Raw genomic sequence first — 13,088 nt, 5'->3', positions numbered from 1 at the left:
CAAATATATCTTCGTCTTCTCTCTCTCTCCACCTCCTCAGAGATCCCAATAATTCTGACATTGGAACGTTTCATGGTGTCACTTATTTCTCTGATTCTATTTTCATGTATTTTGAGTTGTTTTTCCTTGGCCTCCTCTTTTTCCTTCTTGTCTATTAAGATACCTCGGAATAAACCTAACCAAAGAGGTAAAGGATCTATACTCTAGGAACTACAGAACACTCATGAAAAAAATTGAAGAAGACACAAAAAGATGGAAAAACATTCCATGCTCATGGATCGGAAGATTAAACATTGTTAAAATGTCTATGCTACCCAGAGCAATCTATACCTTCAACGCCATCCCGATCAAAATTCCAATGACATTTTTCAAGGTCCTGGAACAAACAATCCTAAAATTTGTATGGAATCAGAAAAGACCCCGAATCACCAAGGAAATGTTGAAAAAGAAAAACAAAGCTGGGGGCATCACGTTGCCTGATTTCAAGCTATATTACAAAGCAGTGATCACCAAGACAGCATGGTACAGGCACAAAAACAGATATATAGACCAATGGAACAGACTAGAGAGCCCAGATATGGACCCTCAACTCTATGGTCAACTAATTTTCAACAAAGCAGGAAAAAAATATGCAATGGAAAAGAGACAGTCTCTTCAAGAAATGGTGCTGGGAAAATTGGACAGCTATATACAGAAAAATGAAACTCAACCATTCTTTAACAGTATACACAAAGATAAACTCAAAACAGATGAAAGACCTCAATGTGAGACAGGAATCCATCAAAATCCTAGAGAAGAACAAAGGCAGTAACCTCTTCGGCATCGGCCACAGCAACTTCTTTCAAGATTCATCTCCAAAGGCTAGTGAAACAAAAGCAAAAATGAACTTTTGGGACTTGATCAAGATAAAAAGCTTCTGCACAGCAAAGGAAACAGTCAACAAAACAAAGAGGCAACCCACAGAATGGGAGACGATATTTGCAAATGACACTACAGATAAAGGGCTGGTATCCAAGATCTATAAAGAACTTCTCAAACTCAACACCCAAAAAACAAATAAGTCAAAAAATGGGCAGAAGACATGAACAGACACTTCTCCAAAGAAGACATACAAATGGCTAACAGACACATGAAAAAAATGTTCATCATTAGCCATCAGAGAAATTCAAATCAAAACCACGTTGAGATACCACCTTACACCAGAGAGAATGGCAAAAATTGACAAGGCAAGAAACAACAAATGTTGGAGAGGTTGTGGAGAAAGGGGGACCCTCTTACACTGTCGGTGGGAATGCAAGTTGGTATAGCCACTTTGGAAAACAGTGTGGAGGTTCCTCAAAAAATTAAAAATAGAGCTACCCTATGACCCAGCAATTGCACTACTGGGTATTTACCCCAAAGACACAGATGTAGTGAAAAGAAGGGCCATATGCACCCCAATGTTCATAGCAGCAATGTCCGCAATAGCCAAACTGTGGAAAGAGCTGAGATGCCCTTCAACAGATGAATGGATAAAGAAGATGTGGTCCATATATACAGTGGAATATTACTCAGCCATCAGAAAGGATGAATACCCAACTTTTCCATCAACATGGATGGGACTGAGGAGATTATGCTAAGTGAAATAAGTCAAGCAGAGAAAGTCACTTATCACATGGTTTCACTTATTTGTGGAATATATGGAATAGCATGGAGGACATTAGGAGAAGGAAGGGAAAAAGGAAGGGGGGGAGATCGGAGGGAGAGACGAACCATGAGAGACTATGGACTCCAAGAAACAAACTGAGGGTTTTAGAGGGGAGGGGGATGGGGGGATGGTTTAGCCCGGTGATGGGTATTAAGGAGGGCATGTACTGCATGGAGCACTGGGTGTTATATGAAAACAATGAATCGTGGATCACTACATAAAAAACTAATGATGTATTGTATGGTGACTAACATAATAAAATAAAATAAAAAATAAAACTGCACTCTGCATCTTCTGTCCCCTGCTTCTGTTTTATAATACTACTTTGCATGATGTTGCATATTATATTATATTATATTATATTATATTATATTATATTATGTCTGTCTCACTAGAATGTGAGCTCCCGAGGGCAAAGACTTTACTTTGTTTACTATTATCTCATGAGAGCCAAGAAAAGAGCCTGACATGAAATAAGTACTCAGCAGCTATTTGTTGCATAGATCAATAAACGAAAGGAACCTAGATTGTTTTAACAATGCCACATGACATTAATGATATTTAACTCAGAAAGGGGAAGAGATTAGAAAAATGAATAATATAGTAAATGCCTTGGCAGACATCCTTGGTCTCAAGACAGCCAGATGTTAACCCCATGCAAATGCAGAGAGGCCCGACATCTCAGTGAACTTTTCTGGGGTCTAATGGTCTGAGGGATTCCAAAGTGAGGACAAATTTCTGTATCTTGCTTCCCTATTAGTTAAAAAAAAAAAAAAAAAAAAAAATCATGAAGCCCTGGGACCATCTTCAGAAGAATAGGACTATTAGTTTGAGAGCCAAGTTATGCCCCTTTTCACAAGAAAGTATTTCCCTTTTGAGAAATAGCTTTTTGGCATTCTATAAGATGAGCCACCAGTTGGGTGCCATCTTACCCATGTAGCCCTAAGGTAGATTTACCATGTAACACTCCAATATCAAGTAGAATTGATTTTTATAGAAACTGTGCCTGGGTTGTTTCCAAAGGTGCAAGGGCTTTGCACAAACAGCGAGCTCACAGTCCGAAATAGACAGAGGTGGTTCTTCTGCTACCCCTCTTTCTATACATACAACTGTGGCCTTGTCAGGAATGCTTTAAGATTATTTGAGAATGATGTGTTCTGGTAAGCGCTGTGAATTGTGCAGGACTGTTGAATCTCAGATCTGTACCTCTGAAACAAATAATGCAATATATGTTAAGAAAGAAAAAAAGAAGAAGAATGTAGCAGGAGGGGAAGAATGAAGGGGGGGAAATCGGAGGGGGAGAAGAACCATGAGAGACAATGGACTCTGAAAAACAAACTGAGGGTTCTAGAGGGGAGGGGGGTGGGAGGATGGGTTAGCCTGGTGATGGGTATTGAGGAGGGCACGTTCTGCATGGAGCACTGGGTGTTATGCACAAACAATGAATCATGGAACACTATATCTAAAACTAAAGATGTAATGTATGGGGATTAACATAACAATAAAAAAATTAAAAAAAAAAAAAAGATTATTTGAGAATGAAACAGTCTAAGCCAAATATATGGATGGTTATTCATATAATGCTAGCATCTGCCAAAAAAAAAATAATATAGTGTTATATGAGCTTCCCCTGAAAAGAGATATAACACTAATTATAATCATTCTTTATATATTCTAGATATTAATCCCTTATCAGATATATGGTTTATAAATATTTTCTCTCATTCCATATGTTGCCTTTTCACTTTGTTGATTGTGTCCTTTGATGAATACAAGTATTTTTTAAGATTTATTTATTTATTTGAGGGGGTGGGGCAGAGGGAGAGAGAATCCTGAAGCAGACTCCCTGCTGAGCATGGAGCCTAAGCCAATGACCTGAGCTGAAATCAAGGGTCAGTCACTCAATGGACTGAGCCACCCAGGTGCCCCTTGATGAATAGAAGTTTTAAATTTTGATGTAGCCCAACTTACCTATTTTTACTTTTGTTGCGTGTGCTTTTTGCATCATATCCGAGAAATAATTGGCAAATCCAACATCATGAGGATTTCCCCTTATGTTTATAGTTTTAATTCTTACATAAGGTTTTTGATACATTTTCAGTTAAATTTTGTATATGGGGTAAGGTAAGGGTCCAACTTCATTCTTTTGCATGTGGATATCCAGTTTTCCCAGCATCACTTATTGAAGACTATCTTTTCCCCATTAAATGATCTTGGTACCCTTACTGAAAATCATTTGACCATATATGTGAGGGTTTCTTTCTGGGCTCTGTATTCTGTCCCATTGGTCTATATGTCTGTCTTTATGCCAGTACCACACTATTTTGATTACTGTAACTTTATAATAAACTTTTGAAATCAGGAAGTATGATTCCTCCAGTTTTATTCCTTTTCAAGATTGTTTTGGCTATTTGGAGTCCCTTGATTTCATATGAATTTTAGGATAAGTTTTTCTATTTCTGAAAAAAAAATGCCATTGGAATTTTGATAGGGATTGCATTGACTCTGTAGATCACTTTGGGTCATATGGATGTCTTCAAATATTGTCTTCCAGTCCATGAACACAAGCTATCTTTTCATTTATTTATGTCTCTTTAATGTCTTTCAGCAGTGTTTTGTGGTGTTCAGTATATAAATCTTTCATTTTCTTGTTTAATTCCTAGGTATTCTTTTTGATTACTATTGTAAACAGAATGAAGTTGGAGCCTTAAGTTACACCATATGCAAAAGTTAGCTAAAAATGTATCAAAAACCTAACGTGAGAGTTAAAACTATAAAACTCTTAGAATAAACATGGGGGAAAGCTTCATGGCATTGGATTTGCCAGTGATATTGGATATGACACAAAAAGCACAGTCAACAAAAGTAAACATATATAAGTGGGCTACATCAAAATTTAAAACTTCCTTTTTTAAGACTTTGAAACTATATTTATTTGAGAGAGGGAGAGAGAGAGAGAGCACAAGTGGGGGGGAGGGGCCGAGGGGGAGGCAGACTCCCCACTGAGCAGGGAGCCTGATGCAGGGCTCTAACCTAGGATCCTGGGATCATGACCTGAGCCAAAGGCAGACGCTTAACTGACTGAGCCACCCAGGTACCCCAAAATTTAAAACGTCTATTCATCAAAGGACACAACCAACACAGTGAAAAGGCAACCTATGGAATGAGAGAAAGTATTTATCAACCATATCTGATAAGGGGTTAATATCCAGGGCATATAAAGAATGACTACAACACAATAATAACAATAAAATAACCAGATTTAAAAATAAGCAAAGGGCTTGAATAGACATTTCTCCAAACAAGTTATACAAATGGCCAACAAGCACATGAAAAGATGCTCATGATCACTAATCATTAGGGATATGATTAGGAAAAAATCAACATTGGATTAAAGACTTGAAAGTAAGACCTGAAACCATAAAACTACTAGAAGAAACTGTAGGGTGTTCTCCTTGACATCAGTCTTGGCAATGAGTTTTTGGATTTGGATACCAAAAGCCAAGGCAATAAAAGCAAAGACAAACAAGTGGGACTATATCAAACCATAAAACTTCTGCACAAAGAAAATTATCAACCAAATGAAAAGGCAACCTACAGAATGGGAGAAATTACTTGGAAATCATATACCTGATAAGGGGTTAATATCCAAAATGTATAAGGAACTCATCTAACTTATTAGCAAAAAACCAATCTGATTTAAAAATGGGCAGAGGAACTAAACAGTTTCCAAAGAAGACATGCAAATGGCCAACAGGTATATGAAAAGGTGCTCAACATCCTTAAGCATCAGGGAAATGCAAATCAAAACCACAATGAGATACTCCCTCACATCCGTTTGAATGGCTGTTACCAAAAAGACAAGAGATAAATGCTGGCAAGGATGTGGAGAAAAGGAGCAAAGGGAACCCTTGTGCACTGTTGGTGGGAGTGTAAAGTGGTACAGCTACTACTGAAAACAGTATGGAGGTTCCTCAAAAAATTAAAAATAGAACTACAATATGATCCAGCAATTCCAGTTCTGGGTATATATCCAAAGGAAGTGAAATCATATCACAAAAAGATATCTACACCCCATGTTCATTGCAGCATTATTTATAATTGTCAAGACATGGAAACGACCTAAATGTTCATCTATGGATTGATTAATGGATAAAGAAAATGTACACACACACACACACACACACACACACACACACACACACAGGAGTATCATTCAGCCATAAAAAGAAGGAAATCCTGCCATTTGCAGCAACACAGATGGACCTGGAGATCATTATGTCTATTCATTATAGAGATTGGTTGCCCACAGGGTGAAGATCTTTAACACTACTGAACACTTAAAAATAGTTAAGATAGTAAATTTTGTTATGTGTATTTCATAATTTTAAAAAATTATGTAAAAAAATTAGGTTGGGTTGAATACAGAGCACTTTCATCATTAATGAACTATTCGTTTGGATTTAAAAAAGGTATGATCCCCAAACCTACCAAAACATAAATTTTAATGGAAAAAAATACCAGAAACATTCCTCCTAAAGCCAAGAACAATACAAAGCCCACAATTACTACTACTATACTACTACTATTAAGCATTATATAATCTTGTCAATACAATTTGAAGGATAAAACTTAAGCAGAAACATTTTATTATATTAATTTTTGTACCTTACATGTCCAAGAGAATCAACTTACAATTAATTGGAACCAACGAGTAAGCTCAAGAAATGTACAAGAAACAATACATTACTTAACAACCCAAATAACTGGTCAGAAAATATAACAAAACATTAATAAATAAAATGAAAATGAAAATGGAGATAAAGTGTATTCCCAAGTGGGAAACTTCATTGCAAAGGGGTCAGTTCTTCCACAACTTAATCTTTAAATTTAAAATGATTGTAATCCAAATCTCTTAGTATGTATTATGGAATTTGCCAAGACAATTCAAAAAGTCAAATCAAAGAGAAAATCTGTAAGAATAAGCACAAAATAACTGAAAAAGAGCAACAACGAAGAGCAGGTGCTATCAGCTGTCGGAACATGCTGTGTAATCCAGGAAATTAACGTAGTGCGGTTTTCATTCAGGGAAAGAATCAATGAAAGAATAGTGAATCCAGAACGCAAATTTATATATAGGAATTTAGTTTATAATAACCATGACATTTCAAATTGGGGAAAATAATGTTAGAACATTTATGTATCCATTGGCAACGTGTGGGGAGAGAATGCCCAAGTATTGCTTAATTTTCAGCCTTTCTAAATATTTTACGAAACCCATAAGTACAGCCTTAGCATATTTACATTCCTCTAGAGTTTTTTAAAAAAAGATTTTATTTACTTATTTTAGAGCGTGAGTGCAAGTGGGGGGAGGGGCAGGAGAGGGAGAATCTCAAGTAGACTTCATGCTGAGCACAGAGCCCCTACTTCAGCCAAAATCAAGAGTCAGCTGATTGACTGAGCCACCCAGATGCCCCTACCCTAGAGTTTGTTTTACCACTTAATCCTGGCAAGGTATTCTTATCTGGCTTTGGGAGAATATTCCAGCACTTTGAGGCAAAGATGGATCCTAGTAACCCAGCACTGGAAGCCAAGATAGAAAAGATCTCTACAGCTGCCATGACCTTCCCTTAGGTGCTATTATACACAGGGAGGAATGTGATCCAGGCACTAGAGAACACCAACATGCTGAATGTCAGGAGCTTGGCTTCAGTCAAAGTGTCAGGCAGGCCAAGAAAGCCAAGGTGAAGCTTGCAAGAGCCAAGGAACCCAAATATCCTAAGGAAAGATAGAACGTAATGACAGAGCCCTTACTGCACACAGTGATAAGGAAGACACGCTCAGAATGTGCATCTAGGTCAACTAAAGGAGGAGAAGATCCCAACCAGACTACACAGAAAGTCACCTGAATCAGTGAGCAGATGGGGATGACAGAATTAGGTGCCCCTAGTAGTAACCACTGCCTCACCTTTCTCCCTGGTGGTGTGATTTTGAAAGCCAGAACTACAGTGATGGTTTTTTGCCAAAATGGCGGAAACAGCCACAGTGAATATGACTCCAAATGTCATTTGTTGGATAATGCAGGTGGCAGTGTTGGGATGGCCAATGAAGAGTAAGGAGCAAAGGAAGCACAGGATAGGGGAGATGAACAGGATGTAGCTGAGAGCTCAGTTATTAGCTTTGACATGGGAGTTTCCCTATATTTCACAAAAATCTCAAGAACCACAGCTGTAAGGACAGACAGACCAAGGGCTGCAAAGGCAAGCACCATCCCCAAAGATCTTCATAGCCCAAGAAAGTCACAACCTTTAAGAGGCAATGATCTTGACCACCATTTGCGTATTGATTGTCTGGACACTTCATACATTGGGCTTTGTATAAAAAGCATTGGGCAATAAAAACAAAGGGCCATTATCTTGGATTCAGTGAATCTTATGAGCTCCCCAAATACTCACATTTGGCCAAATTGCTATAATTAGACACCAAATAAAGGAATGTTACAGAAAGAAAAAATTCAAGTTAATGATGTATATTTTTTCTTGGCATATCAAGGGCCAAGCAGCCATAATCACCTCTTTTGTTCAACCTCCATAGGCAAGGAAATAAGTTTTTTTTCCTATAAGCAAAAATAATACCCAACCATATCACTTAAATATAGGTAGAGTAGGACATATCCTGGATTCAGTCACTTAAAAGCAAGCATTTATCGATAACCTGCAGTGACACAGATAATATCCTAAGTTCTGCAGATAGAGATGACAAGACAAAAACTCTCACTTAAGAAGCTTCAAATTTACATTATTTCTGCTATCCAAGTAATTGCAAACCTATCTCCTATTCATCATTTCCACTAATTTGTTCAGATTTGAATAACTTCTATTTTAACAAAATAACTCCCTAATGAGTCTCCCTGTCTTCTGTCTTGAATATGTCTCATCTCTCATCCATTCAATCACACCTATTAATGTTTCTTTCATATTACTTTTTTTGCTTAAAATCCCACAATCATTCCTGCTCGGCTAGAGCAGCGATTCTCAAACGTTAAGTGAGCATTAGAATCATCTGGAGGGCTCGTTAAAGCAGTTTGCTAGAACTTACCACCAGAGTTTCTGATTCAGAAACTTGAAATTCACATTTCTTTTTCCTAGTAAAGATTTTATTTATTTGCGAGAGAGAAAGCGAGAGAGAGAGAAAGAGAGAGCATGAGCAGGGGGAGGGCAGAGGGAAAGAGAGAAGCAGACTCCCCGCTGAGCAGGGAGCCTGATGTGGGGCTGGATCCCAGGACCCTGGGATCATGACCTGAGCCGAAGGCAGACGCTAAACTGACTGAGCCACCCAGGCACCCCTGAAATTTACATTTCTAATAAATTCCCAAGTAATGCTGATGCTGTTGGTACAAGTTCGAGAGCCACTGTTCTAGATAGAGTCTCAACTGCTAGCAATGCACACAAGGTTCATTATTATCCAGGTTCTGCCTAACTTCCCCTGCAGCGCCTTTTTTGAGGTGGTAAGGTAGAGAGGACAAAGAAACTAAATTGAATGTACACCTGCGATATTCCAGGCTCTCTGCTTGATATGTCTTATATCTCACTTCTACAATCTTGTGAGGCAGGTAGACTATCAATCCATTTTGCAGAAAGAAATAATTGAGGCTTGAAGAGCTCAAGTAACTCACCTAAGATCTTGGAGGTAGTGAAGGCAGGGCTAAGATCCAGGCAGACTCAAGACCAGGGGGCTAGACTAGGGTGAAGCAAATGAGACACAAGGGGGCAAAATTTAAGGAAGCACTCACTTTCAGGCGCTACCTGTGGCCTTGTGGGACCCAGAGAGTGAGTGCCTCCTTAAATTTTGTATCCCAGGCACCTCACCTTACCCTAGTCCTGGCCCTATTCAGGACTATCTGACTCCAAAGCCTGCCATTTTTCCATTGCACACCTTTTGTTAACTTTAATATTCACAATGCTTTCTCTTAAAAAGCTGTGATTTTCTTAGAGGGCTTAGAGAAGTCTCTGCATTTTTTTTTCTCAAGAGGAATTTCTCAAGATTTAACTTCCTAGATTTATCATTAAAAGGAAAACTGCAGGCCAATCTCATTTATAAAATGCTATAAATTAATTTTAAATATTAGAAAAATCTCATCAAGTACATTAAAGAAATAGCCCACCACAGCCAACTGGGGCTTTTTAAATGTTTTTAAATGCCAGAACTTGAAAGAACATTTAACTCAGAGTCAGGTAGGAGTTCAAAGTAGTTCAAATATTGGCATCAATTTTATTTTTTATTTTTAAAACAGGTTTTTTTATTATTCTTTTTAGTAATCTCTACACACAACGTGGGGCTCGAACTCACGACCCCAAGATCAAGAATCACATGCTCTACTGAGCCAGCCAGATGCCCCAGCATCAGTTTTATATTGAATTATAATAAATAAAAACAATAAAATTCCTGAAGCTTTCTTTCAATTTTGTGATATCATTCAAATTGAGTGAAAATTATGTTTCCTGGAGGTTTGATGGAATTCCCATGTGAACATGTCTGGACCTAGCGCATTTTGGGGTGGGTAGCCCCTCAATATCTTTCTTAAGTTTTAGTATAGTTAACATGCAGTGTTATATTAGTTTCAAGTGTACAATGTAGTGATTCAACACTTCCATTCATCACCCAGTGCTCATCACAACAAGTGCACTCCTTAATCCTCATCACCTATTTCCCCCATCTCCCCATCCCCTCCCCTCTGGGAACCATCAGTTTGTTCTCTATAGTTAAGAGTCTGTGTCTTTCAGTGCTATATCAAAATCTTAGAAGAAATCTATCTTTAAATCTCAAAACGCTCCGGGACGCCTGGGTGGCTCAGTCAGTTAAGCATCTGCCTTCGGCTTAGGTCATGATCCCAGGGTCCTGGGATCGAGTCCTGCATCTGGCTCCCTGCTCGGCGGGGAGCCTGCTTCTCCCTCTGCCCCTCCCCCTGCTCGTGCTCTCTCTATTTGTCAAATAAATAAATAAAATTTTCAAAAAATTACTTAAATTAAAAAAAATAAATCTCAAAATGCTCCAGTATCCTCTTATCTGTGCATATAACCATGCTTTCTCTTCTTCCTGGGACACCATTTCTTCCCTTGTATACCAGACTAACTAACTATAAACACCTGTCTCTAACTGAGCTTGAATTATTTCACCTGGGAAGCATGCCTTGCCCATTTAAGGATTATTAACTCCTTATTTCCCCCAAACACATCTTATTTATGGCATTTTCTTTTTTTAAAAAAGTTTATTTATTTATTTCAATAATCTCTATACCCATCGCAGGGCTTGAACTCATGAGATCAAGCGCCGCATGCTCCTCCAGCTGAGCCAGCCAGACAGCCCTTCCTATTTATATTTCTAGAATTACTTTTTACACTCTATTGCACTTTTTCGTTTCTTCCTTGCTTATATCACTAAACTGGAGACGTTCAATGGCAGTGTGGCTTATGTGGAAGAGACATAGTTTAGTAGTTAAAACAGTATTCAAATTTGGGCTTGTCTATTTACTAGGGGTCTGATCTTACTAATCAATTTTGTTAATAAAAAATTATTAAAAACTTGGAAACAACCTAAGAGGATGGCTGAATACACTTTTAATGGCATACTGCAGCATTTCTTAACAAGCCAACCCATGGCTTATTTATTTATCTAGCAGAAAGTACCTGTTTGACTTTGTGATTTACTATTTGACTAGAGCCATTGTGCAATCACCTGTTAGCGTGATTTCTGTCTGGGAGAAAGACAAACCCAAAGATTATGGTTTTATTGCCCTGTAGGACATTATCCATTTTTCTATCTGACCTAGAAATCTTATTCTCACATTCTTTGTTGATGTGTTGTCAAAATGCCTTTACTGGTGAACTCTTATAAACCTTTGTTTTACAAAAGCCCTTGGAAGCAGTTTTCTCTTATTGATCTCCATATTACTTAACAGCTGAATAAAAGCTTTGATACATGTTTACTCTCTATTTTTGAAAGTCATGGGCTTAACTTTTAATACTCACAGTAAACTCACTCATAGTAAAATGGTAATGATGATAACACCAACCCCCATAGGTTTTTATGAAAAAAAAAAAAAAAAAGAGTATGTCTGTATGTACCTGTAACAGTCTTTCAATAAATGGTATTTGTAGTTAACACTACTTCCTCTTATATAGGTATACTTTATATTACATATGTATATTGTATAGGTCTATCGCACCTAATAGGCACTCAATATATATTTGTTGAATCCATGTGTTGTTGAATACAAATACAGTTATTTGTTGAGTGGATGACTGGATTATCAACAATGACATGAGACAAAACAGCAGTGCATCCATCTTCAATAAGCACAAATTTCTAGGTGTTAATTGACACTAAAAATGCTATTTCCATCAGCCTTCCTAAATCTGAGCTGTGTAGTTTTTTAATTTTTAAATTTTAAGAGAACTGTAGATTCACATGCAGTTGTGAGAAATAATACAGGGAGATTTTGGATGCCCTTTAGCTAGCTTCCTCCAATGGTAACATTGCACAAAACCACAGTACAATATCACAACCAGAGTATTGATATTAATGTTCATTCATTGCTGAAGCTTTCTATTTCTTTGCTAAGGCTTTCTATTTTTTTGTTTGTCTCAAGCGTGTTCATAATTGCTCACTGGAGCATTTTTATGATAGTTCTGACATCGCTGTGATTTCACAAATTAACTCTCTGTTGGTGTTCTTTATTCATTCAGTTTGGGATCTTCCTGGTGCTTGTTATGATGAATAATTTTTGATGGAAACCAGAACATTTCAGGTATTGTGATATGAGGCTCTGGATTTTATTTCAACCTTCTGTTTTATCTGGCTTCCTCTGACATTGCTGTGGCTGGGAAAGGCTGGGGGAGACGGTCTTTTTACTGCCAGGGTGGGCAGAAGTCCAAGTTTTCCACTTAGCCTCCGCTGACATATGATGAGGGGAGTTCTCCTCACTTCTGGGTGGGGGTAGGTGTTCTGACTCCCCACAAGGCCTCCACTGAATCCTCTTGGTTGGAAGGAGTAGGAGTGCCTCCTTACTTCTTCCCATGAGGCCCCCAGCATACTGTGGGGGAAGGGGTGGCGTCCTGTAACCATGGGCCATGATGAAAGCCCCGATTCACCACCTGGCCTCCTTTAAGACTAGTAGGGAACAGGGGGGGCACCTCATCACGGCCAAGTGGGGATGGAAGTCTGGGCACTGTACTTTGCAGGAGGGGGCCTGGTTACTGCTCAGTGATGATGAATATCCTGCCTCCCCACTTGACCTTCTCTGATACCACTCTGGCTAGAGATGGGGGGTGGAGGGTGGGGTGCCTTGTAACCCAAAGAGGGTGCAAATGTAGACTCCCCACTTGGCCCTTCCTGGTGGGGA

The 13,088-nt window shown here is 38.4% G+C and overlaps 1 protein-coding gene across 1 annotated transcript in view; it reads left to right on the top strand.

Moving 5' to 3' along the window:
* TRIM4 (tripartite motif containing 4) overlaps positions 1–1,746 on the top strand; it is a 37,385-nt gene extending 35,639 nt beyond the window's left edge. Inside the window, exon 7 of the mRNA XM_078074377.1 lies at positions 160–1,746. Within this exon, the coding sequence (XP_077930503.1) occupies positions 160–173 (14 nt within the window). The 3' untranslated portion in view covers positions 174–1,746. The remainder of the gene's footprint in view (positions 1–159) is intronic.
* Positions 1,747–13,088: the final 11,342 nt, after the last annotated feature.

This window comes from Halichoerus grypus, chromosome 6 (assembly GCF_964656455.1).
Source record: "Halichoerus grypus chromosome 6, mHalGry1.hap1.1, whole genome shotgun sequence".
NCBI lineage: Eukaryota > Metazoa > Chordata > Mammalia > Carnivora > Phocidae > Halichoerus > Halichoerus grypus.
The sequence above is the reverse complement of the archived record's forward strand: the minus strand, read 5'-3'. Positions and strand labels throughout refer to the sequence as shown.